At 45.9% G+C, this 27673-nt stretch overlaps 1 protein-coding gene across 1 annotated transcript in view; it reads left to right on the forward strand.

The window, feature by feature from the left end:
* DPYSL5 (dihydropyrimidinase like 5) overlaps positions 1 to 27673 on the forward strand; it is a 98565-nt gene that overhangs the window by 58316 nt on the left and 12576 nt on the right. The window contains exons 3-8 of the mRNA XM_010352341.3: positions 16591 to 16749; positions 18974 to 19153; positions 19967 to 20035; positions 23230 to 23274; positions 24333 to 24408; positions 25633 to 25789. Of these exons, the coding sequence (XP_010350643.1) occupies positions 16591 to 16749; positions 18974 to 19153; positions 19967 to 20035; positions 23230 to 23274; positions 24333 to 24408; positions 25633 to 25789 (686 nt within the window). The remainder of the gene's footprint in view (positions 1 to 16590; positions 16750 to 18973; positions 19154 to 19966; positions 20036 to 23229; positions 23275 to 24332; positions 24409 to 25632; positions 25790 to 27673) is intronic.

A 27673-nucleotide genomic window follows, 5' to 3' on the forward strand; every position in this document is an offset into this window, starting at 1 on the left:
TCAACATACCATCTTACACTCACATTCACTCTCACACACACAATTATAGAGCTGGAAGTACCGTTAGAGATTAATAAATCCTACCCATACTCCATAAATAATTTTTCTGTTTAGACTTAAACTATCCACAATATTCTCAATTAATATTTTAAAATAAAATTAAACAAGGTGGAGCTTGGTGGCTCACACCTGTAATCCCAAAGCTTTGGGAGGCCAAGGCAAGAGTATCACTTGAGGCCAGGAGTTTAAGACCAGCCTGGGCAACATAGTGAGACCCCCATCTCTACAAAAAATACACAAATTAGCTGAGCATGATGGTGTGTGCCTGTAGTCCTAGCTACTAGGGAGGCTGAAGCAGGAGGATCACTTGAGCTCAGGAGTTTGAGGCTAAGCTATGATCATGCCATTGCACTCCAGTGACAGAGCAAGACCCTGTCTAAAAATAGAAAAATAAATTGGTAAATGTTAGTGAACTCTACTCTTGGGAAGAGTATGTATAGAAAGAAGAAGATCATGATTAGGTAACCTGGGAAGCCACCTTTTTTAAAAAAGCAACTTAATCAAGGTATAATTAATGTATGACAAGCTGCATATTTTAAAGTTTGGTACATTTGACATATACATACATCATGATGCCATCACAATAAACATATCCATCATTCCTGAAAGTTTCTCTGTGTTCCTGTAATTTAACTCCACCCTCAACCCAGTTACCACTGTTTTCTATCACTATAGATTAATTTGCATTTTCTACCATTTCTACATAAATGGAATAATGCAGTATGCATTCCTTTTTTTTTTTTTTTTTGGTCTGATTTCTTTCCCTCGGTATTATTAATTTTTTGGCTGTTACAGATAAAGCTACCATGAACATTCATATACATGTATTTGTGTGAATATAGGCTTTTAATTCCCTTGAGTAATTAGCTAGAAGTGGAATTTGTCGGTCGTATGGTAGGTCTACATTTAGCTTTTTAAGAAATTGCCAAACTGGTTTCCAGAGTGGTTGTAACAGTTTTTTTTCCCATCAGTAGTCACTCCATATCATTTCTACCACTTGTTGTGGCCGATCGTTTCAATTTTAGCCATTCTAATAGGTGTGTAGTGGTATCTCAGTGTACCGTCAATCTGCATTTCCTTAGTCACTAGTGTTGAATATCTTTACATGTGTCTATATACTTTCTATATGTTTTTGGTGAATTGTCTGCTCACACATTTTACTCATGTTTTAATTGAGTTGTAGGCCTTTTAAAAATCTGATTGTAAGAGTTGTTTTCTTTTTTGTTTGTTTGTTTGAGATGGAGTCTCTCTCTGTCTCCTAGGCTGGAGTGCAGTGACACTATCTTTGCTCACTGCAACTTCCACCTCCTGGGTTCAAGCAATTCTCCTGCCTCAGCCTCCCAAGTAGCTGGGATTACAGGCACCTACCACCACACCCAGATAATTTTTTGTATGTTTTTAGTAGACACAGGGTTTGGCCATGTTGGGCAGGCTGGTCTTGAACTACTGACCTCAGGTGATCGACCCGCCTTAACCTCCCAAAGTGCTGGGGTTATAGGGGTGAGTCACCATGCCCTGCCCAAGGGTTGTTTACGTAGTCTAATTACAAGTCATTTGTTAGATATACGTTTTGCAAAATTTACTCACTGTCTGTTACCTACTTTTTCATTTTCTCAAGTGTTTTTTGAAGAGCAGTAGTTTTCAATTTTGAAGTCCAAATTTTATCTATTTGTTTCTTTCTATTTCATGCTTTTTGTGCTATAATCAAGAAATCTTTTCAGAATCCAGGGTCTCTAAGATTTTCTCCTAGTTTTCTTTTAGAAGTTTGTAATTTTACCTTCTACAGTTCAGTCTATGATCTATTTTAAGTTAATTTTTATATATGGTATGTGGTAAGCATCTACATTCAGTTTTTTTGCAAATGGCTATCCAATTGTTCCAGCGCCATTTGTTGAAAAGATTATCCCTTGTCAAAAATCAATTGACCATATGTGTGCCAGCCTATTTTTGGACTCTTCTCTTTTGATCTGTTTATCTATTTTTACACCAATACCACAGTCTCTTAATTATTATAACTTTACAGTAAGTTTTGAAAGCAGGCAGAGTAGGTCTCCCAACCCCATTCTTTTTCAAAGTTGTATGGCTATTCTACATCCTTGGAAGCAAATAGTTTAGTGCAGGCTGCAAAGTAGAAACATAGAGATATGAATGCATTAATGAAGCACTTGATAAACATTCTCAGCCCTTAGCATGGTCCCTTTCTGTTTGCTGAAAGTTAGGAATTTTCTTTAAAATTGTCTCAAGTTATTTAGAGGGAAAAATCTATGACATGATTATAAATACTGATGTAAATATATTGTCTTCATATAATCCATGTCTAATTAAAAGCAAGTTACAACAACATCGGGGGAAGAGCTCATGCTTCCTCTGCCTTAGATTTAGAGTTGGTGGAGAAGAGGGATAGGCTGGGCACTCCTGAGAGGACTAAATTGGGATTAAACTTTTCCTGGAATGAATTTAGCCACTGAGCCTTCACCCCCGTCCCTTTCCTTCGGTCAGATTTCCGTTCTTTATAATATCCTTTGTTACCTTCAGGCCTGGGCTCCAGCTTCTCTTTTCTGGTTTGGGGCCTTGATTCTCATGCTGTCAGGCAAAACACACCCCAGGACTTAAGTTTGGGAGACCACTTTGGCTCCCACTCTCTAATGCCTAGACTTAGCAGCCATCAAAGAGTATCTTTTTCCCACCAGGTGGAAAATACAAAATGAGTTGTGTTCAGCCCCTGAGGGGATCTGGGACCCCAGACCCCGAGCTGGTGCATGGCAGCACATGGCTCTCACAAGATCTGAGGTTAGGCATCCATCCCCCAACCTCTCTGCAATCGGGATGCACCTGAGCCGTCAGAGCACTTCCACACCCATTCATCGCTTATTTTGATCTTTGAAGCCCCCTCAGGCAGATCTTATCATACTTCCTTTGCAGGAGGAAAGCAGGGTCCCAGAGAGGTGAAATAACTTGCTAAGCTAATCAGGGCTGGAAAGGCCTGTCTGCCGCCCACTGACTTACAGCCCCTGTTCCTGGAAACCATATTTCCAGGGGGGCCTCTCGGCAGCTTAATGGCATTGTCACCCTGTCACCCCTTAGGCTTTGGGACTACAGTGAGGGTCTTGCCACGTTGAGGCAGCTGAGGGATGGAGAAATCTGAGTTACATGTGTCTTATTGCTCTCTGGCATCCGTGGGTAGGCTGGATGTTTAATAAACATCATCATGGCCTGGTGGCCTATAAACGTCCCTTTTTGGGGTTAGAAGGGGCTTTGCTAAGGACGTGGGTGACAAAGGGCCTCTCAGTGTGGCTCTGTTTCAGAGCGGCTCTCCGGAAGCTGGCAGCCACATTCCCTATGCCACACAGCTCCTCTGAGGAGCCTCTCCAGTCTCCATGGAAACTGCATGTCGGGAGCCAGCCGGCTCCATACTGTGGCTTTGTATTAAACACAATGAATTTAAATTGGATGCTCGGCAGTGAAGATAATCATTCTGAATTAGAGAGAAGCCTGGAGCTCCTCATTTCATCATTTTAAATGTTGGCACAATTTTCCGTTTTCGCCCTGTAATTCAAGCCCAAGCCACACCTACCCCTCTGTTTCTAAGCTGCAGTTAGGTCCAATTTCACTTGGGTTTTTCTCCATCCTTTGAGGAATCTTGGAGCTGGGGAGCCCCTCCATCAGGCCAGGGCCACTCCAGCATTGTGTAAAAGAAACCAGGGGGCTCTAGAGTCTGGCTGTGTGATTTTCTCAAGGCCCAGTTTTCTTACCTATAAAATGAAAAGAGTAATCCCTACCCTACGGAGGCATTTTTAAAAATTATTGTGGTAAACTACATATAACATAATATTTACCATTTCAACTGTTTTTTAAGTGTACAATTCTGTGGCATGAAGTACATTCACATTGTTATGCAACCATCACCACTGTCGACCTCCAACACATGGACAGTTTTCTTCCCCAACTGGCTCTCTATTGATGAGGCTGAATGAATGAGAAGTTCCCATTAAACACTGATTCCCCATTTCTCCCTCCCTCCCCTAGTCCCTGGCAATCGCCATCTTGTTTTCTGTCTCTGAATTTGACTACTCCAGGTCCCTCATATAAGTGGAACCATACTGTATTTGTTGTCTTATGACTGGCTTATTTCACTTAGCATAAGGTCCTCAAGGCTTGTTCATGTTGCAGCTGTGTCAGAATGCCCTTCCTTTTCAAGGCTGAATAATACTCAGTTGTACGTAGATACCACGTTTTGCTTCTCCATTCATCTGTCTATGGATACTTGGGTGGCGTCCACCTTTTGAATGCTCTGAACATACTCTATACAAATACTCGTTTGAGTTTCTGCTTTCCATTACAGAGTCATTTTTGAGAATCAAATAAGATAATAAATAAGAAGAGCACTGCACATAGTAGGCTGTTAGTAAATGTTCATTTTTTCCTGAAAGCGTGTTAAACCCAGGAGCTAATGCCACAGTGGCCTGATGACTTCAGTGAGAGTGATGTCACTTTTGCTAGCAGGATGCTTCTATATCCCTGGGACTCGCCAGTCTCCATGTCTGGGAATTCGCCCAATTCATTCCAGGGCTTAAAGGAAATGTCTTAAGCACGGAAATGTGCCTCATGTCTCACCATAAAAACCATGCATGCTTTTACATTTCTCCCACCAGTGGGTGTTCATGTATTTCTAGTTCTAAAATGAAAAAAAAAAGTGTTAGAGCTGATATATATACTAACTAATCAGTGTTCTATTTTAAGTACACCCTCTGGGAGACCCTTAAGCTGGGGTAGGATTGCCCCAGGCTGGGAGGTTCTGTGCCGAGTTACTATTTCGGCAGCAGCAGCAGCATCAGACCAGTTTTCAGTATTACAGAAGAGTGTGGGATTTAGAGTAAAAATACCTGGATCACAGCCTTGGCTGGCCTCTCAAAAACTGAGAAGATGACCATGTCTGCTACACATAGTGGCTGTGAAGATTAGCTGGGAGAGTACCCCGCTGCACTGATGCAGGAGGCAGAAAGGGACCAGGTCTTTGGGCTGGTCTGCAGCCTTCCAGTAGATTCTCTCTGGCTCTAGCTTCATCTAAAAGCCTTCTATAAGGGAGTACCCCCTTGCTGCTTTGAACCCCTCCAGTGGTGAAAATCGCAGACCTCGGAACCATCTTTCCCCAGGGGGGTCCTCTAGTCTTTCCAGTTGCTGTCAGAGCAGCCCTAGAGCCAGCTCCTCTTTGTACTTAGGAATTTGTGACAGAAGGGAGGGAGGGGCAGGGGCTCTTGCACAGCCTCCTGACCCGTGCATGACCCAGCCGCTCCCTACAGCTTAGCGATGCTCTTTATTGATGAGGCCTGTTCTTTATTGATGAGGCTGAAGGGAGGAGGGGAAGCAGGAGTTTCACACCAAATCACAGACCTTTCTCTCACTTCTCAGCAGTGGCTGCTGGCAGTGTGGAGTGCGCCTGGCATCTATCCACCTGTTGAGCAGGAGCCAGGGCAGACTGAAATCAGGGCTTCCTGAACAGATGTGTTCATTGCCTGAGACAAGAAAGGTCCCTGGGCTACTCACCTATGGCGAGCAGAAACTCAGGACTCCCAGGGAGGGCCTGCATCTTAACCTCTAAGGGAAGCTCATCTCTTCTTAAAGCTAGTGAGCCCAGGAAGTTTCTGTGCCTTGGTAAGAGGCTTGGCTTGGCTTCCATAACCCCATACCCCCTGGGCTTCCTCCTACTTCTTTGAAATTCTTTTCCAGTCTCCTTCCTCGTCTTGTCTTCATCTTGATGCTCTCCTATGCTATGGCCTCTCAGGGTCCTGTTCCAGAGTGTCTCTTCCTCTTACCCATCCTCTCCCACTAAGTAATCAGTTACTGATGACTCCCACTTTAGAGCTGCAGCCTAGCCACCTCTGCGTACCTCCCTACTGGGCATTGTGCCATGGATGCCCCCAAAGCCCAACCTAACATGCTCCTTGTCTTCCATACAACTCCACTCCTCTTCCAGGGATACCTCCTGCAAGGCATGGTACCCCATCCACCCAAGCCAAGCCTACTTGCTCAAGACCAGGGGCCTGCTAATGAATATAGCCAGAACCCAAATCCAGGTCAGGCTCCAGAGCTCAGGCTTCTCCCACCATTGCCTCTGCCTCCAAGCGCCATCAGAGAAGTCAACTGCATTTCTAACAAACTGAATAATGCAAATGTCACTCTGAGCCCCAAACCAAACTCAGCGTACCCTGGGACCCCTTCCCATTTTGTGACTGTGCTGGACTTCTGCCTGAATCCCTTTGTCAGCCATCCCTGACCCCTGGGCTCCCAGCTCCTTAGCTCTTCCAGACTGCTTTCTCTGCCCCAGCTCCTGTTTCAGAGTGGGCCCATTACAACAGCATGGTAACTTCAGCCAAACCCTGTTACTGCCTGTCTTGTTGACTCTGCGGTGCATTTTCCAAATGGTTTTCCTAAGCCTCATCTTGGCTCAGACCAACATTCCTGATTTCCCCCAAAACCTTCCATCCGGGATTTTGGCTTTATTTCCTGTTCTGTTAGGAAGTCTGGGACAAAGGGCCTGCACTTCCTCAGGTCTCCTCCCAATTTCCTCTGATCACCTCCATCTTTATCCACCCCTTCCCTGAATGAATGGGAAGAGGCCCCTCCAGCCTAATAGATGAGAATATCAGCCCTCAGTTTCCTCATCTGAACAATGAGGATAATAATGGCCTCTATTTGGGGGAGAATTAAACCAGCACAGGAAGTGCTTGATGATGTTAATTATTAGCAGTTTTCATCAATATTTGAATATCCCTTAATCAGCTCTATTTCCATGTGTCTAAAAATTCCCTTTCCCCTAAGTTTGATCTTCTCTCCTGATGCCATTTTTTCAGCCACCCAGTCACAAAACCTCCCCCGTTATTTATTTTCACCTCCTCGTCTGTCATCAAAGCTTGCTGCTTCTTCCAAGAAACATGAATCACATATGTCTCTTCCAACCCAGCCTCCATCAGGTCCGTCATCATCCCTACACTGCCCTTGAGCTTGCATGCTACAGCCAGAGTAATGTTGCCAAGTCCGCTGTTCACGTTCTTCCTCACCTCAGAGCCTGCTGTGGCTGCATGTGGCTTACAGCAGAGATCAGGTGCACCCCAGCTCCCCAACAGCCTCCCATCCTGGGCCATAGACATGTCCAGGGATAGAAGTATGGCCCGAGTCCTCTCTATAAATGTGCTCCTAAACCCCACACTCCCTAAACTCCCTCATTACCACCACCTCCTCCCACAGAAGTTGACACACTTTGCCGATCTGATGGAATCAGGTTAACCAAAGTCCTCATGGTTAGTCCTAATCAGACCTGCCTCAGCCCAAACCTCAGCCTGTTCTCTGTCTTCCAGCTGTGCCCCTGACTCTGCCACACCATTTCCTACCCTGGAGCATCCTGGCCTGTTCAAATCATGCCTGCCCACTGCTCACAGCCTTCCTATCCTAACATGACCTTTCCTTCCACTGGGCTGCTTTTGCAGTCGCTACTCCCCATTAGCATTGAGGAACACTATCTCTTGTTGCCTTTTAATCTCAGTATTTTGAAGTCATTTCTATTAAAACTAAACTTTTCTCCTTTTCTGTTTACCAGTTGGACTCTAAGCTCCTTAAGTTGGTCACATTTCTTCTTCTGGAGCATCTGATACACGTAATAGAGGGCACGTAGTGTGCACATTAGTGCTACCTACAAATTATGCTTCTTGTTCCTCATGAATATTTAATGGGCTCTTACTATGTGCAGGCACTGGGCTAGGTGCTTTATATGCTGTATCTCATTTAATTTTCATAATAACTCCATGAGGCATGTATTATTATCTCTGTTTTACAAATGGAGAAATGGAGCTCAAACAGATTAGGTAACTTGCTGAAGATCTTACAACTAATAAGTGATGGAGCTGGGATTTACACCTAGATCTGCCTGCCTGAATGTCTGATTCTTGTCAGGATACTACAGTATTAATGTGCTTTAAGTGGCAAGCGGATTAAGTATGAAAAAATTTTTTTTTCTCAAAATATATTGTGGATTGAATATTACCTGTTTCCTCTGCAAAAAGCTGAAAGAATGAAGTGTGAGTTTTAGATACGATAACATTCAGAGTGAGAGCAAAGTAAGGTCAGGAAGTGGGACCATGCCCTGGATGATGTGGTAAAGGCGATAGACCCAGAACATAAGAGTGGAAAATAAAAGTAAGTTTAGGGGTGCAATCAATTACAAATGTGCAATTTAGGGAAAACCTGTCAGCTGGGTGAGCTCAACAGGCTGCGAATTATCAGTCAAGATAAGGCCTGAGGGCTGTATGTAGCCAGAGGGGAGAGAAAGTGGGGAGAATAAGTCATGTATCTTATTGGAGAATAAGTCCTGTGTCTCTTGGATGCCCTGGAAGAGGCTGTTTTCTTAAGAAGTATTTGATAGAAGGTGCTGGTCTTGGGTGTGGGGTAGTGCTGGTACAAAGAGGATGGAGTGGTGGTCAGCATGCAAGCTTCTTGGAAGGGGATCATCAGAGAAAGGGTCAAGAGTCCTCAGCAACTCCCCACCCGTGTGAATTAGCTGAGTTGGTAATGAAGCCCAGTGTAAGGCCATAAGAGCCTGGTCCCCCTACATCAGGCCAGGGTAGGTGATAAGCTAATGGCTGTACTGGCAACACAATTTGCAGGACCCGGTGCAAAAGGAAAATAAAATAAATATGAGGTTCCTTTTTAAAAATTATTAAGAATTTCCAGATGGTGACAGCAGAACATTAAACAAGCCAGACACGGTGGCTCACGCCTGTAATCCCAGCACTTTGAGAGGCCGAGGTGGGCGGATCACCTGAGGTCAGGAGTTCGAGACCAGCCTGACCAACATAATGAAATCCTGTCTCTACTAACAATACAAAAAAATTAGCCAGCATGGTGCCGCATGCCTGTAGTCCCCAGCTACAGGGGAGGCTGAGGCACAAGAATTGCTTGAACTCAGGAGGTGGAGATTGCAGTGGCTGAGATTATGCCACTGCACTCCAGCCTGGGCAACAGAGCTAGAGTCTGTCTCCAAGAAAAAAAAAAAAAAAAAAGCACAGAGCCCTTCTAGCCCTTCTAAGTGAAGGGCCTTGTGTAGCTGCATGGGCCACATGCTCATGGCGCTGGCCCTGGATCGTAGGCTTGTGATTCAGGATGGGAAAGGTGTTCCCTGCATGCCAGGCATGGTTCCAGGTGCCATACATCTCACTTGATGAAAGAAATAGTTGGACCCTTCTTTTGGGGGTTGCTGACATCCCATGGTGATGTTCAGAGCTAGCTTTCCAGAGGGCCAATAAGTAGCCAACAGAACGCTGAAGGTGAAGGAAGTTACTGTGAGCAATAGAGAAACTACCGAGCTGGTTATTTTTTTTTCTCTTGTACTTCGGGAGGATGTGAATAAAAGATGGAAGATAATTTTAATGTGAAAAGAAAAGGAAGTGGTTCAGCAATTCCAAGAGAGGCAGATCCATCCGAACAAATGATAGCTTTTCCAACAGCATTAAGAGATGCATACGTTTGCATTGTGCTTACCAGTTTACAGAGCACATCCACTTGTCATTTGATTCTCAGTGCAGTGTTGTTCCCTCTGTAAAGATTGAGTTGGCCTTAATCTATATACATCCTAAAGTAGCAGATCCTGCTTTTCTGATTCTAGTCACCTCCTCAAACATACACCCCTTTTTCATAATTCGTATGAAAAATATGCTCTAGAAAGTCTCTCCCCTTTCCTCAATGAAAAACTCCATGAATTGGCTGTAGCCCAAGTGCCTTCTCAATAGCAGAGCACAAAGCTTGTGCTTTGACCAAGTGGTTCTTGGCCTTGAAGCAAGAGAACCAAATCTTGTGGGCAGGGTTGCTGGGAGCAATTGCTGCAGTAAATTCAGCAAAACATATTGCAGCAGGAGGGCAGTCCTGTAGAAGACGGTAAGAGAGTGACTCTTCAAAGGTCTTTGTCCTGATAAAGCTGGAAGTGACCAACACATTGTTCTCTCCAACACTGTGATGTCAGCAAATAAATCCTACCTGAAGGGCCACAAGTATCTGAAATGTCTTTCCAACTCTCTAAGCTGGTCCCTGGTCAATACGGAGACCCCCATGTGCTCCCACAGTGGTCTGATGAACTTCTGAAGTATAAAGATGCATTTATAAAAGGTTTAAGCTGAGTTCTTATACAGGTTCCTGCTCCTTCCCAAGTGTATGCCTGGAAACTGTGTCATAAAATGGATTACCATTAAATATATTGGGTTTTCCTAGGGAACAAATGAACATCAAATAAATCCAGCTTTACCCAGCAGTATGTCCTAAATGCCAAAAACAAAATAATAGTGACCCTTTGAAATAGTAAAATGATGTTTCATATTCTTCCAAATATATATAATGGTGCTGTGTCTTTTGATTAAACAAATGATTCAAACATCTCTGTTAATTTAATAGCGAGAGATGTCAGGATAAAAACAAATGCCCACATACACAATGGGAAATGCTTAGCTGGACGGATATTTTTTAAATGCTTATATTTTAAAAGTAAGGACTTGAGTTGATAAATGGGCAGTTTTGGACAGCCACCAGGCTCAAGGAAGCTGTAGTGAGATCAGCTGTTCCATGATCAGGTCTGGAATAGTTGGAGATGAGGATGTTCTACAAAGCTGCAATTCTGCTTCCTGGCAGTGTCCACCTGGAATGTGGTCTCTGCTCATATGTGTTCAAGAATGCTCAAGTACTGTGTGAAGTTGTAAATGACCACGAACTTGGAAATGCATTCATACATGGATGCATGTTTATACAATGAATCAATTAAAAGGAGTGAAATAAATATACATAAATAAATCTTGAAGATAATGTTGAGTACATGAAAACAAGTTGCAAAAGAATATAGACAGTATGATAGATATCATTTGTATAAATTTTTTTTTTTTTTTTTTTGAGACGGAGTTTCGCTCTTGTTACCCAGGCTGGAGTGCAATGGCGCGATCTCGGCTCACCGCAACCTCTGCCTCCTGGGTTCAGGTAATTCTCCTGCCTCAGCCTCCTGAGTTGCTGGGATTACAGGCACGTGCCACCATGCCCAGCTAATTTTTTGTATTTTTAGTAGAGACGGGGTTTCACCATGTTGACCAGGATGATCTCGATCTCTCGACCTCGTGATCCACCCGCCTCGGCCTCCCAAAGTGCTGGGATTACAAGCTTGAGCCACCGCGCCCGGCCTTGTATAAATTTTTTAATGTTATGTGTTTACATAGTAAGAGCATAAAAACATAGATGGGAGGAATGTATACCATCTTCAGAGAGGAGAGGGATGGGAATAGGATGGAGGGCGTTAGTTGCATTAAAAATATTTCTTTTTTTTTTTTTTTTTTTTTTTAAGCATCTGAGGTAAACATGGCAAAATGTTAACATCTGTTAAGTTTGAGTAGTGCATATGTGGGTATGTGTTTTATTTTTTATATTTTTACTCTGAAATATTTCATAACTTCAAAATATTTTAAACACATTAAGCATGGCTAACTAAAATTTTAAATACTGCAGTTTTAACTTCCTCCAAATTTATTTTTAAGTGTACATTAAAAACTCATATTCAGTTAAATTTTGGAAAAATAGAAAATATAAATTCTTCAGAATCTCATCACAAAAATAACCATTGTTGGCAAGGAGTGGTGGCTCATGTCTGTAACCCCAGCACTTTGGGAGACCGAGGCAGGCAGATCACTTGAGGTCAGGAGTTCAAGACCAGCCTGGCCAACATGGTGAAACCCCGTCTCTACTAAAAACACAAAATTAGCTGGGCATTGCGCCAAGTGCCTGTAATCTCAGCTACTCAGGAGGCTAGGGCAGGAGAATTGCTTGAACTTGGGAGGCAGAGGTTGCAGTGAGCTGAGATCACACCACTGCACTCCAACCTGGGTGACAGAGCAAGACTCTGTCTCAAACAAACAAACCAAAAAAAATCATTGTTAATATTTTGGTCTATTAACTTCCATTTTTTTCCTTGTGTGTGGGGTATATGTGTTTAAACATAGTTCCAAACATTTTGAATCAAGCCTTGTTTACTCATGATAGTATAAAACTTTTTCCATGTTATGACAGGCTTCGTGAACATTGTTTTTATTGACTTCCATTAAACATCTTCTGCAGCGTACTTAACCAACACCATTTTTTGCATAAAAACAGTCATTAGCATTCAACAATCACATATTCTTAAACATCATCCTTTTAGAAGCCTCGGGAACAGAATGGGCTATACACTGCTACCGATTTCTACGAGGCTGTTTTGTGGGGGACGACACTAAAAAGGTCTGTCACATCTGTGCTATCACTTTCCTGTGAAGACAGAGCCTGTCAGCATTCATCCTGTGGGTTGGAATGGTACATATTCAAAAAGCCAACTCTATGTATGTCTCGCCTAAGAGGAAACAAGTCCTTGAACATCAGTGTGTGGTGTGGGCTTTGGAGCCTGCAGTGTGGGGAGTGGGGGTGGGGGAAGAGTTTGCTGATCTGATGAAACTCTTGTTTTGAGGCCTGGGGTAACAACGGTAATAATTATTCCAGACACATATGTGCATGCCCCTCCCAACTCGTAGATGCTCTCACATCCATTGCCACCTGACCCTCTGGGGACCCTTGAGAAGTAAGGTGCAGGTCAGGAGGCACATGGCTGCTCTTAAATTACAACCAAGACATGGGGAAGTCAAGGCCACGTCCTGTGCTTCCAAATCCTTCCAGAACTCTTTTCAGTTCCTGTTCTTAGACCCAGGCAAAAGGGGCCTCTTCCCAGGGCTCTGGATTCTAGGGTCCTCCTCAGGTCCTCCAACTTGCACCCCTGCCTCCTAGGTCTGGGGATTGTGTCTACCCAGCCCTCACTCACCCATTCCTAAACTACAGTCTGGGTCCCTGGAATTCTCTGAGAAACGCCCAGAGCATTCCAGAGTCTACAGAAACCTACATTTCTCCTCCTGAGGGACAGACCAGCAATGTGTGCATACAAGGCCCAAGGCCCAAATTTTGCAGGAAGTGGACAGAGCTTAGGTCTGCAGGCTGTAGGATCAATTCAGGATCGGGGATGTAGGCTGGGGGCGTGGGCTGGGGGCAGGCATAGAGGCTAAAGCCAACTATCCCTGAAGCGTAGCTCAGAATTTTAAGGACCTTGAGGATTCTAAGTTTAAGCCTGGCCCTTTTGGCCTTTATGAAGATATATTTGAGAGGTTAGGAGGATAGAGTATATTCTGGTAGTGGTGTTTTAGCTTGATCTATCTTTTGAGTGTTTAGAGAATCAGCACATGATCCTCCTTTTCTCCTCTTGCCCTGGGACCCACACTGTGAGGACAGGACCTGGCTCTTTTACCTTCACTGTGCTGTTTCCAGGTTCTCCTTTTTCTATCCAAGCCTGCAGAGGTATGGTGGGGGTGCAAAGGAACGCAATCTAGAGCCACAGAAAAATGAAACAATTTAGTGTGTAAAACCCCAATATACATCCCCATGTGTATGTATACAAGCAAGAGATGCATTTCAGGACAAAATAGAGTACAACCACCTGCTGTGAGGATGAATCAGCCTGGCACGATCCAGCAAAATCAGAAATAGAATCCTGCTAGTAAAGCTACAATCTGCACGGCTCTCCTTCTCCCAGTTCCTCTGCCGCCCCCCTCACAGCTTCTGCAGGTACCACAGAACTACCACCCTCTGTTGGTTGCTTTAAACCATGCAAGAAGTCAAACCACCAACCTCCCCAGGACAACTGGGAACATTTTCACTGGCCCAGCCTGTGTCATGGAACATCAAGGTTGTGAGAGTTTTCATTTTAATTGCTGTTGGGCCACTGAGCTAATTTTTTTTCAGTCCCTTATTTCCCAGCAATATTTTTTATTTGTGATCAAAGATTTAACTGAATAGAGAAGCATGGAACCATTAGGACAATTTCATGGAGCTCTTTCTCTCCCCTGAAGAAAATGGAGATAAACACCTAAATTCTGGCTGGGAGCAGTGGCTCATGCCTGCAGTTCCAGCACTTTGCAAGGCCAAGGTGGAGGATCACTTAGGCAAGGAGTTCAAGACCAGTCTAGGCAATGTAGGGAAACCTTGTTTCTATATAGAGAAAAAATAATAATAATTATATATATAATATATATAAAATAAATATATATACAAAATAAATAAATAAATATATATATATATATATATATATATATATATATGTATTTTTTTTTTTAATTAGGCAGGCAAGGTGGCACATGCCTGAGGTCCCGGCTACTCAGGAGGCCAAGGCGGGAGGATCACTTGAGCCCAGGAGTTTGAGGCTGCAGTGCACTATGATTGCACCATTGTGCTCCAGCCTTGGCAACAGAGTGAGACCCAATCTCAAACAAAAACAAACACCTAAGTTCTGGGTAACTAAACACACGTTAGGACACTTTACCAAATCTGTTCCATAAGTGATGTTTTACTTAAGCTTCACAACTAACTACCCAACAAGGAAGCCACCCTATTGTGTAGGTAAAGAATCTGCATCTCGGCTGGGCACGGTGGCTCAAGCCTGTAATCCCAGCACTTTGGGAGGCCAAGGCGGGTGGATCACGAGGTCCAGAGATCGAGACCATCCTGGTGAACATGGTGAAACCCCGTCTCTACTAAAAATACAAAAAATTAGCTGGGCATGGTGGCGTGTGCCTGTAATCCCAGCTACTCAGGAGGCTGAGGCAGGAGAATTGCCTGAACCCAGGAGACAGAGGTTGCAGTGAGCCGAGATCGCGCCATTGCACTCCAGCCTGGGTAACAAGAGCGAAACTCCATCTCAAAAAAAAAAAAAAAAAAGAATCTGCATCTCAGAGAAGTTAAGTAACCTGGCTGGGATTATTCCAACCATGAGGGAAAAGAGCAGGGAGTTGAACATGGAGCTGTGAAGCACTGTAAGGACTCAAGCCATTTTTCACCAGAAAGAGTCACTTTGTGTTAGAGCCCTCACAAAGATTCTCATATTATGGGGCTCTCTCTCAATTATTTTATTTATTTTGAGATAGAGTCTCACTCTTGTCACCCTGGCTGGAGTGCAGTGACACACTTGTCACCCAGGCTGGAGTATAGTGGGACGATTTCAGCTCACTGCAACCTCCGCCTCCCAGGTTCAAGCCATTCTCCCACCTCAGCCTCCCAAGTAACTGGGATTACAGGCAACTGCCACCACACCTTGGCTAATTTTTGTACGTGGTTTCACCATGCTGGCCAGGTTCATCTTGAACTCTTGACCTCAGGTGATCCACCGGCCTCAGCCTTCCAAAGTGCTGGGATTACAGGCATGAGCCACTGTGCCCACTCTCAATTATTTTAATTTAATTTTATCTTAAGTTTTGTTTGGGAACAACACATTAGCCTGAAACAGCCTTTGATCAATGCTAGTTTTGGAATTTCACACAAGTCCCCCGATCAAATTCACTTTTAAAAAGTTGAGTGGGGGCTGGGCGCGGTGGCTCACACCTGTAATCCCAGCACTTTGGGAGGCTGAGGCAGGTGGATCACGAGGTCAAGAGATCGAGACCATCCTGGTCAACATGGTGAAACCCTGTCTCTACTAAAAATACAAAAAAGTAGCTGGGCATGGTGACGCATGCCTGTAATCCCAGCTACTCAGGAGGCTGAGGCAGGAGAATTGCCTGAACCCAGGAGGCAGAGGTTGCGGTGAGCTGAGACCGCGCCATTGCACTCCGGCCTGGGTAACAAGAGCGAAACTCCGTCTCAAAAAAAAAAAAAGTTGAGGGGAGACTCTCCAATACAGATTTAGTCATTTTTCCTGGGGGTTCATTCTGTGGTTGCAAGTGAGGCTTTTTAACGATTTCTTTTTAAAGTGGCAGAGTTGTGAATAAGATCAGTTTTCAGTGATAGATTATACACGCATCTAAAAACCGCCTGTGTCAAACAAGATAGATGAAAATGAAGCTCCTTTGCTTAGAAAAACTGAAGACAAAGACCCTGAGGTTGAAGATGCGTACAAAATGTTTGAACAAAATTGCTTCATGAAATTTGAGAGAATAAAACAAAACAATATATACAATTAACATTTTATATATCATTGTTCAAGTATACGTGTGTAAGTAAGTAAATGTTATAAACAGATATTTGATTATGCCATCAATATTATGTTATTATATGATACAGCACTGTGTTATATATTACATGTAGACATTTGATCCTGTCATCTATAGAGACAATTGGTTAAAAATCGTCTGGGGAGAGAACGTCCTCATTGGGAAGATAGGCCTTAGGCCTGGTGACCCACGATGTGGTTTTTCCAGCGCATCAAGCTGAAACCCCAGCTGAGGAACAAGCAGGTCTGGGACCCACGGTCATGATGAAGGTGGCGCACTGGCTCCTGCGCCTCCACATGGCTCTTTACAGTTTCCCAAACCTCGCTGCCCTTGGTCCTCACAGCCTCTTGTGAAGCAGGGCCTGTCTTTAAATGGACCATGAGGACCGTGTCTCACCACGTTATCAACTCGAGGGCAGGCAGGGCTGTGACAAGACTGCCTTTTCCCATCTTCCTAGGCAGCACTCGTCGGAGGCACCACCATGATCATCGGCCATGTCCTGCCCGACAAGGAGACCTCCCTTGTGGACGCTTATGAGAAGTGCCGGGGTCTGGCTGACCCCAAGGTCTGCTGTGACTACGCCCTCCACGTGGGGATCACCTGGTGGGCACCCAAGGTAACAGTGCTGGTGGGATCCCAGAAGAAGGCACAAGTGGTCTTGTAGGCAGAGGGGCTGGTTAGGGTGCGGTGTTTCCTGCTTGTGTGGGGAATCCCTACCACCACCATCCTAGCTCCCCACAATGCCAAAAGAAAACACACTTAGGATTCCTTAAGGGGAGCAGGTGGGCCTGTCCTGCTTAACTTAATGAACCGCTTTCCAGCAGGTACAGGGAGGCCAAGGCCAGAGGCCAGGCCCTGAAGATGCAGTTTCCTCGCTGTGACCACGAGGCTCTTAGTGTCTCATGTGAACCTGGGGTGCCACTGACAGGTCATGGGCAGTGCTGTTGAGCAGTGGCCTGAGCATGGGCTCTGGTGCAGAGGGTCATATCCCATATCCCATTTGTACTCAGAGTCAACCACACTACACTGAGGTCTCCGAACTGAGGCTCCCATCCTGCCTCAGTACTGCCTGGAATGAATGGACGGCGATACGCTTTTTTCCTACGGGGGCCCAGCTCCTGCTCTGAGACGAATCGAGGCTATCCTGGTTTGTAACCGAGACTGGAGCTCCCTGAGCCCTTCTCACTTCAGCCTCTCTGCCTCCTTTGTGTCTGCGCCCCTGGCTTCTGGCTTTCCTGTTCTCCCCCTGCCCAGACCCCAGGGTCAGAGTCCGTCTCCCCTCTCCGGATTTCCTTGCTCTTCCTGATCTACAGGCATTTCAATTTGGCTTTGTTTCTGGAGCTTTTCTGCTTATTTGCCCTGGGTAGCAGTCTGGATATTCATTCTTTCATCAATTACTTATTAAGCCCCATGTACCAATACTTTGGTGGGTGCCCCAGAATCAAAAATAACAAGCATTAGTAAGTTTTACCAACTTAGGAACTGCCTCTTCATTTTTCCTTACAAACCCACTTGTAGCTGCTGCTAATCAGAGAGTATATTCAGGGCGGCTTGAATCTGTGCTCCCAGGTGGCCATCCTCAAGCTTTGAGCTCAAATAAACTCTGTTCTTAATCATAAAAAAAAAAAAGAAGCTTTATAAAGTTCTTCAGTTGCAGACCCTGGTGTAAAGGGCCTAATACCCTTCTGAGATGAGAATCTAAAGCCTCACTATATTTCTGCCCTCGGGTCTTAGCCTTGAGTTGGGGACCCACCTGGCTTCTTCATTATTTCTGACCTGGCACTTACAGAAGACCTTGGAACTCCCCATCCCTCAGAGCATGAAGGCCCCTCCTCCCAGTACTGGGCCAGAGGTACAGATCACACTGATGTCAGCCATTTCTTATCTCAAATGGGGGTCTCCTTTTTGGACATCCTCCTGAGTGAGGGGCCTCTACCTCCAAGCCACTCTCTGCTTCCCCTGGAGCTGGCCTGCAATTGAGGGTCTGCTCAGGTTCCCAGCAGCACAGAAGCCAGGCCAACCCTCCCTAATTTCCCGGAGCTTATGGCAACTTTCATACATCAGGAGTTTAAAATTCTGTTTTACAATAATCAAATAAATGTTTCTTCTTATAGATATTAAAAATAGAAAAGAAGCAACATAATCCAAAAACCCCAACATGATCGCTGTCGTTAAACTTTCTTTCCAGTCTTTTTTCATCGACGCTTTCACTGAGTAACTATTTTGCATAGGTGTTAGCATTTTCTATTTTGCTGGGAAGTCTTCATGACCAGCAATGTAATGGCCACTTAATATTCTACCAAGTGAATGAACGAACTTATATTCCTGTTTTCAGGCCAATATTGCTTCAATGTTTTTCCTAGTACAAATAATGTTAGGAATATCCTAATTCTCATAACTCTGTTCACGTTTGACTTTGTTCCTCAATTCAGTTTTCCCAGGGCCTCTGGATTTTTAGTGTTAGCGTGCCTTCTTTATAACGCCAGGGAACAAGCCACAGGAATCAAAATCATTATTCCTATGTTTACCATTAAGGCTGGTTTGAAGACAGACACACAGGACAGGCCTAGGTGACAAGAGAAATATGCCTATAAAGTCACAATGTGGCTCCTAAATGGTGTCATGTTGACAATTTTCACAGTACTTCCGCATCCATCTGCTCAGGTGACCTCACAGCAGCCTGTGGGGTGGGAGGAAACTGATATAGAGGTGGGCAGGGGGCCAACTGACAGCCTGAGCTGGGGTAGGCCCCACATCTCCCCCATGCTGGGCTGGCATCTGCCAGTTCCCCTCTTGGGTGTCTGCCCTCATGCAACATTGCCTTTGCACTTGCTCTCCAGGTGAAAGCAGAAATGGAGACACTGGTGAGGGAGAAGGGTGTCAACTCGTTCCAGATGTTCATGACCTACAAGGACCTGTACATGCTTCGAGACAATGAGCTGTACCAAGTGTTGCACGCTTGCAAGGACATTGGGGCGATCGCCCGCGTCCATGCTGAAAACGGGGAGCTTGTGGCCGAGGCAAGTCTGCAGCCAAGAATATTGGATGTAGGGACACCAATGGAGACAGTCCTCATGGGACTCTTGACCACCTATCACTGATCCCACAGGATTCAGACAAAATCAGTTGTAAAGTGTGAGGGGTGGACACCCCAGCTGTCAGATCTTGGTCAGAAAATCCAAACTGTACTACTGTCTGTAAAAAAAAAAAAAAAATCTCTTTTTATGGTTCAGAAAGGCTTCTAAGTCTTAGGTGATGATGTCTTAATTCTAATGATGTGAGATTTAAATTTCATTATAGCAGAGAATTTGGAGCATCTCTCAGACATATTTTCAATGAGATTTGACATACAGAATAAGTAAGAATCCGCTTTCCACTTGGCCTCTTCAGAGGATCTGAGACATTAAAGAGATCTACTCATGACCCCAGGAAAGATGAGCCTCTGTGCACTCTCCTAGGTCTTGGGGTAAGGGCTAACCTAGGAGTTGCTAGAAGCTAGAGATTTGTCTCGATTTCCGGAGAGGGAATTCTGAGTTTGAAAGAGTGCTTGTCTTTGGTGTCCCAGGCCTGTTGTTAGTTATAATACTTAACTGTATTTTTAAGAGAACAACGTATATTCGGTCACTAAGAAGTGAGAATCAGGAGAGCCCCACTGCGTGGGGGGGCCTGTGCATGCTCTGCCTTCTTTAGAAGATGAGCGTTGCAGAAGTGAGAAAAGAAGCAAGCCTATTGAAACAGGCTATATCTAGCGTATTTCACTATCCCTTGGGTTCAATATTTTCTTACTTGGTATCTCTGATTCTCTCCATTTTCTTTCTCTTGCTGTTATCCAGGGTGCTAAGGAGGCACTAGATTTGGGGATCACAGGCCCAGAAGGAATCGAGATCAGCCGTCCAGAGGAGGTGAGAAACAATCCCTGTGGTCTTTGTCAGCATCTCTTATGTAGATTGACAGAATCTTCTAGGATGGAAGAGATATCAAGCATGTAAATTAGTTTGGCATGAGGGCTCATGTCTGTAATCTCAACACTTTGGGAGACTCAGGTGGGTGGATGGCTTGAGCCCAGGAATTCAAGACCAGCCTGAGCAACATGGTGAAACCCTGTCTCTACTAAAAATACAAAAAAATTAGCTGGGTGCGATAGTGCATACCTGTAGTCCCAGCTAACTACTTGGGAGGCTGAGGCAGGAGGATCACCTGAGCCTGGGAGGTTGAGGCTGCAGTGAGCTGTGAGGGTGCCATTGCAATCTAGCCTGGATGATAGAGTGTGTGCATATATTTATACATATACACACACACACACACACACACACACAAACATACATGCATATATGGAGATATATATATATATATATATATACACACACACACATCGTGTGTGTGTGTGTGTGTGTGTGTGTTGCATCATTTTCTCCAAAGATGAAATTCCCATTTGATTCTGATTTCAAGGATCTGGGGTAGACAATGTCAGCATACCTGGGGTTGCTGTACCCAAAACTGAATCGAGAGACAAAAGACAGACTGAAAAGGCCTTCAGGTGTTATAAGAAATTTCAAACTATGGCGGAGCTTGGTGGCCCATGCCTGTAATCCCAGAACTTTGGGAGGCCAAGGCAGGCAGGTCACCTGAGGTTGGGAGTTTGAGACGAGCCTGACCAACATGGAGAAACCCCGTCTCTACTAAAACTACAAAAAAATTAGCCAGGTGCAGTAGCACATTCCTATAATCCCAGCTACTCAGGAGGCTGAGGCAGGAAAATTGCTTGCATCCAGGAGGCAGAGGTTGTGGTGAGCCAAGATTGCACCATTGCACTCCAGCCTGGGCAATAAGAACGAAACTCCATCTCAAAAAAAAAAAGAAAGAAATTTCAAACTATAAACTCTGCCTTTAAGGGATGAGATTCCTTTGAGCATCTGAGGAATATTTTGGACCAGGGGCCCCCAAACCCCAGGTCATGAAAAGGTACAGGACCACACAGCAGGAGGTGAACATCAGGCAAGCTGGGATCCCCCTGAACTCTGCCTCCTGTCCGACCAGCAGTGGCCTTAGATTCTTGTGAAGCCTATTGTGAACTGCGCATCTGAGGGATCTAGGTTGCGGCCTCCTTTAATGAGAATTTAATGTTTGATGATCTGTTGCCCAGGCTGGAGTGCAGTGTCACGACCTCAACTCACTGCAACCTCCACCTCTCTGGTTCAAGAGATTCGCCTGCCTCAGCCTCCCAAGTAGCTGGAATTATACAGGCATGTACCACCACGACTGGCTAATTTTGTATTTTTAGTAGAGATGGGGTTTCACCATGTTGGTCAGGCTAGTTTCGAACTCCTGACCTCAAGTGATCCACTTACCTCTGCCTCCCAAAGTGCTGGGATTACAGGCATGAGCCACCATGCTGGCCCTGAGGTGGAACAGTTTCATCCTGAAACCATCTCTCCCTACTCCTCGCCACCCCTGCCCCACCCTGGTCCATGGAAAAATTGTCTTCCACGAAACCGGTCCCTGGTGCCAAAAAGGTTGGGGACTGTCGCTTTGGACCCTTTCTACCAGAAACATACAAGTCCATGCTCTTCCCCCTAATTACCTGCTGAGATGGTCATTCAAAGCTCTGTTTTCCTCCTGCCCTCTGGCTTTATCCCTGCACACAGTTTTGCATGGTATTGACATAAATTCTCTACAGTCCCCCTGCGGAAGAATTCTGCTCTGGAGGGACCACATTAGATGAATAACGCTTTCCTGCCCTATTACCTTGTCCACACATTCTCTACTATTTTGGGGGAGGGGGAAAAACTTATTTCTTCAAAGCCTAAAATGCATGTGGGTGGTTGGATATCCATGAGGGATTGGGTGGGGGGTCCTTGAGGGACAAGGAGCAGGACACAGGATGTGGTGGTACTACCATTACCCAGAAACCAAGATGGCCCACAGTGGGTCCCCTGAGGAGTCCCCCTCACTGCCCTGATCTGTGCCTGTCTATCAGAGCCCTTCAATATAGGTCCTGTTTGGCACTTATGATTTGGTAGAGAAACATATACCAGATTTGACGGAAACACGGAGGGTGTGCCTGTGAGAACAGGAGTGAGTAGGGGGTGGACACACACACATTAGACTTTCTTTGTTACTTAATTCAAGGAAAAGAGCAAGACTTTGGCTGTAGTGGTCGTAATAGCAATAATTATCACTACCATTATCTATTGCTTAAACGTGGTGGGGGGGGGGTCCTGGGTCTATGCCAGGGAAGATGTTGTTCCCCAGGTGACATTTGGCAATGTCTAGAGATATTTTTGCTTGTCCCAACCTGGGGGTCCGGGGGGAGGCTACTGGCATCTAGTGAGTAGAGCCCAGGGATGCTGCTAAACATTTTGCGATGCACAGACACCCCAACCATAAAAAATCACGCAACATGGCTGGGTGCAGTGGCTCACAACTGTAATCCTAGCACTGGGAGGATATGGCAGGAGGATTGTTTGAGCCCAGGAGTTTGTGACCAGCCTGGGCAATAAAGAAAGATCCCCCCATCTCTACAAAACACTTTTACAATTAGCCAAGCATAGTAGTGCATGCCTGTAGTCCCAGCTACTCAGGAGACTGAGATGGGAGAATTGCTTGAGCCCTAGAGGTGGAGGCTGCAGTGGGCAGTGATCATGCCACTGCACTCCAGCCTGGGAGACAGAGTGAGACCAATTATGAATTATACAACTCAAATGCCAATAGTACCATGCGCAGAAACCCTGATCTAGACTAATTTCCGGAGTCAAGTCAGTCACTATTCTCCTTTGCTGCAGTTCTGAGGTGGCTATAGAGAGAATACACCAGAAAACAGGAAGAGATGTGACCTTGGGTTTTTGTTTATTTAATTTTGTTTCCATGCCTTTTAATTAAGCCCCAAGTTGCATCCAGCAAGGACAGGCCTGGTATTCTAAGACCTAGGATTCTCCCTCACTATGAGCCAAGGTGGTTGAAGTTTGGTGCCTCTGCCCGGGCTTTGTCCCGAGCCAACCCCTGTTGGTGCAGCTGCTCCATGAGGGGAGGGTGTGGCGTGGGTATGCTTGGAGGAGCTGGTGAAGTTTGGTGTCCTCCTGTCCTTTGTTTCTAACAGCTGGAAGCTGAAGCCACTCATCGTGTTATCACCATCGCAAACAGGGTAAGTTGCCCAATCTCCACTCTGGGATTAGAAACCAACCTCTACAGAGCAACCCCATTCTGCTCTGGGAGCCAGCGCCATGTCTGGCACACAGGACCCCAGAACTGTTTGCTGAGTGAGCGCTATGACTCCCACCATCCTTGCATTCACCCTTCTCGCCACCAGCTTTCCATTCCACCCCACCAAGCCTGCTGAAGCTCAGCTCATTGCTCACATGTAAACTCAGGCCAGCTCCTAAACTCTACATCCTCCTAATGTGATAAGCAAAGAGAATCAGAATAACGTCTGGAGAAACCGAATTTCCCAATTGCACTTTAGAGCTCTGGCAGCAGGACAAGGACATTATTTTATTGTCATGACAATAGTTATTTTATCAGTTACTTCCTGATGGAACTCACCCCTGAATAAGGAAAGACCTGAACAACAAAAAGGCAGTTCCTTGTCATTTAGCTCAAGCATGCACTCAGAAAGGTTAAGCTGTGGACTGTGGTTGTACAGCTTAGTAGAGAAAAAGCTAACCAGTATTACAGTCCAGGTGTCTGTTCGCAAGACAAGCCTTCTCTTGCCTAGACTCTAAACCCTCACCCTCGTATTTTCTTCATCTCCATGGTGCATTCTGTCTACTGATAAGCAGCCTTCAGACAGAAGGCATCGTAATTTTAGATAGAGTAAACAGCTAACTCTAGATCATCATGTTTATGAACAGGAAGTTAAAATAGGAAAAAGAGCCCCCCTCTTAAATTGCAGTCATGGTTGTCAGATGGGAGAAAATGTGAGGTTCAGACTTGATGGTCTTGAACTTCACAGGCTGGGCTTCCTGGTGGGCCCCGGTGCTGGAGGCTGTTCTCTGCCCCCTCCTCACCACCATCATGCAGTTCCTGCAGCTGTGCCCTGCGTTAGCCTGCATTCCCCGCTTAGGGACTGTCACCTTGAGGGTGGGCTTAGTGACGCAGGGGGAGGTTCTGGTGCCAGGACTGACTTTGCCAGGGTTATTCTGATGCTTATAAAGTTTATGGGTCAACCCTCCCTCCCTACTTCCTACTGTTTCTTGTGTTTAGACTCACTGTCCGATCTACCTGGTCAACGTGTCCAGCATCTCGGCTGGTGATGTTATCGCAACTGCTAAGATGCAAGGTAAGTCTGTAGGCTTGGCTGGATGGAGCAAGTCATGTGGAGGGACTGGAGGTAGACAGGGTCCATCAGCTGTGTGCACTCCTGGCCCTGGCTCCTGAGACCAGGACCTGAGCCAGCCCTTCCATTTCATCTGCCACCGTCTTCCTCAGAGCCGCCCTGCACTAGCCTGGCTTTAGTCCGCTAGAACGTGAGCTTTTTCTTGTGCAAATTTGTATGCATAACAGCTTTGCGGAAGTGTCTGTCACTTCTCCTGGGTCTGGTAAAATTTTCCAAGTTTTAAACCCACTCATTAATTAGTGTCTTTTTGGCCTCATAGATTTTACTAGCCGTTGCCTTGGCAACTAACATAAAATCCTGGACCAGTTTCAGAAGGCATTTCAGGAGGTGTTTGGGAAGTCCCTAAAGAAAGAACAATGTGTGGGCCCAGCTTCCCTTTCTAGCCTCCCGGAACCCTGTGTATGAGCCTCAAGGGGCACTTGTATAGCTTCTGTTGCGGATCACCTGGCAGTGCTTAAAGGCTTGCAGATGCTTGGAGTCCAGCCCCTCTCCCGGTGCTGGTGAGGGCCTGGCAGCAGGAGAAAACTAAGTCACAGTTACAGACCTGGGGATTTAGATCAGAAGCAAGGGCATCCCAGCCTTTGATTGATTCACCCTCTAGATCCCACCGCCTGCCTCTCCCCTCAACTGAAGCTCCTTGGAGGGTCTCACCTAGATGGTCGTCCCAGCCTGGTGACTGTACTCCCACCTCCTGTCTCCCTGTTCTCCAGCCCTACTATGGAGGGCTACCCAAAACCATTATGGAGCCTACCCCAAACCATTCTCTTGAAGCTGCTCACAGCACCCCGCCTGTCCAGAAAACAGTCTAGACTGCTCCTTAGCATGGCATTCGCAGCCCTGTGTGACTGTTCACCCACTGTCAAGCTCCATCTGCCAACAGCACCCTGCACACAGTGGTGCTCTGGGCAAACCAGACTCCTTAAAGTGCCATTTGGTGCCGTCAGGCCTCAGTGCCCATGTCCCTCTGTCTTCCTTGACTAGGTCAGCAGGAGAATAGGAAAGCTCTCTGGGCTTGAATCCACCTGTGCTCTCAAAAGCCCTGTGTGCTTGGGCAGGTCTCTTCCTGTCTCTGACCTCAGCTCCTTCACCTGTAAAATGAGAGGCGCACCCAGCGGTTGCTCGGGTTCAGTGGCTTCCTGGTGATAGTTCTGACCTTTCTGCTTCCAGGAAAGGTGGTGCTGGCAGAGACCACCACCGCACATGCCACGCTGACAGGCTTACACTACTACCACCAGGACTGGTCCCACGCGGCTGCCTACGTCACGGTGCCTCCCCTGAGACTGGACACCAACACCTCCACCTACCTCATGAGCCTGCTGGCCAAGTAAGGCATTTCAGCAGCACGTTGCGGGGATGTGTGCATCTTTAGGGAGACGTCATAGAGGCTCCAGGAAACAAATCTTAGCTAGGTTTGATTTCACTGTGCCCATAGGATGATTGTGCTTTTCTTAGCTTCTCCAAGCCCGTCGGATAATTGCCATCCTATCAGGATTTTATGACCGCTTGATGTGGAGTGAGAACTTCTGAAGTGTAAGAGTGAAGAGCACATATAGAACTGTGAACAGTGGTTTTTCAGAATCTCAAAGGACATTGATCTCTTACTCTAAAGGCCAGTGGGGAGCTGCAGAATGTAGCATGTGACTTACCCTAGAATGTAGGAATTCTTTCTGTCTCTTTCCTTCACCTCTCCCTCTTCTCATTGGCTCCCGTGTGCTCCTTGTCTGTACATCCCTTCTTCTGTGGGTTTCTCCCTCCTTTCTTCCCCTTTCCCTTTTTCTTCTGCACTTTCTCCCTCTTCCCCCCAAGCCACCAACACCCTCCCTCCAGATCTCCTTTTTCCAGCTCTTCTCTTTCTGACACTGCTTTTTCCCATTCAATCTCAATCTAAAGGAAATGGTTTGATGAACAGTCTGAATTCAGTGGGACTCAATCATGAAAGGGTTTTGTTTTATCCTAATAACTGCTTGCAGCTTCTTTCTCCTATTAATATTTTGGGGGCTGGGCACAGTTGTTCATGCCAGTAATCCCAGCACTTTGGGAGGCCAAGGTGGATGGATCACTTGAGGTCAGGAGTTCAAGACCAGCCTGGCCAACATGGTGAAACCCCGTCTCTACTAAAAATACAAAAAATTTGCTGGGTGTGGTAATGTGCACCTGTAATTCCATCTACTTGGGAGGCTGAGGCAGGAGAATCGCTTGAACCCAGGAGATGGAGGTTGCAGTGAGCCGAGATCTCGCTACTGCATTAGCCTGTCCAATGACAAAGCAAGACTCCATCTCAAAAAAAAAAAAAAAAAAAAATTGGGGAGAAGATGTTGCTTCCTCTTCACTTTTGGATATTAAAGTTCCATCCAGTTTAAGACTCATCTCCTCCCCTCCAGATCCCCAGCTCAGCTTGGGTTGGGGTAAGAGGATTAGGACAGAAGATGACGGGATTCTTCACCATACTCAAGCATTCATCTCTCCCAGCTTGCAGCACTAGCAGGGCCTCTGTGAATGAGGACCCCCACAAGGCAACTTAAACCTGGCCACCTTCTACAGTGTCTGGGGCCCAGAGAAAGCCCACACAGCCTTTTTGCTCCCTATGGTGGAAGGGCAGGGTATCCCCAACCCAGAGGCTTAGAGGCGGGTCCACAGCTTACAGCCCAGGCTGGTGCCCACTGCTCTCAACTCAGCTCTCCACAAATGAACCTCTTGAAATATGCCCTCCTTGTCTTTGGGGTAGGCTGGTGGACAGAGGGTATGGAAGCCCCACTCAACCCAGGCAAGAGGAGGGGAGGAAAAGCCAGGACTCTATATCCTGCCAACCTCTCAGTCTCCCTCCGAGCCACTCTCTAGACTTGAAAGGTGGGGATACGCCTCTTCTAGAGCGGTGCAGAGCCAGTGGAGGATAGTGACCGGCCCCACTGAAAGTGGCTGTCTTAGGTAATAAGGTACTTGTCTCATCCATGTCCTTAGCTTTCAGTCCTGGTTGCCAATCACTGGAAAACTCCCATCCATTTATGTTCACAACCTAAAGAGAGGTGTGGGGTGCAGGGCTTTGCCAATGTGAGTGGAGTGCCATCGATAGGGCATGGGCAAAAGTGGCCTCTGCAGAGGGCAGTATGTACCATGGCATGGGGACGGTCATTATATTTTGTCCCATAGCTTTGGTGGGTGCCAGTCGCAGCAGCTCTTATAGATGTAAATCAATTTGGAGAGTAAAGAT

This window comes from Saimiri boliviensis, chromosome 1, assembly GCF_048565385.1.
Source record: "Saimiri boliviensis isolate mSaiBol1 chromosome 1, mSaiBol1.pri, whole genome shotgun sequence".
Taxonomy (NCBI): domain Eukaryota; kingdom Metazoa; phylum Chordata; class Mammalia; order Primates; family Cebidae; genus Saimiri; species Saimiri boliviensis.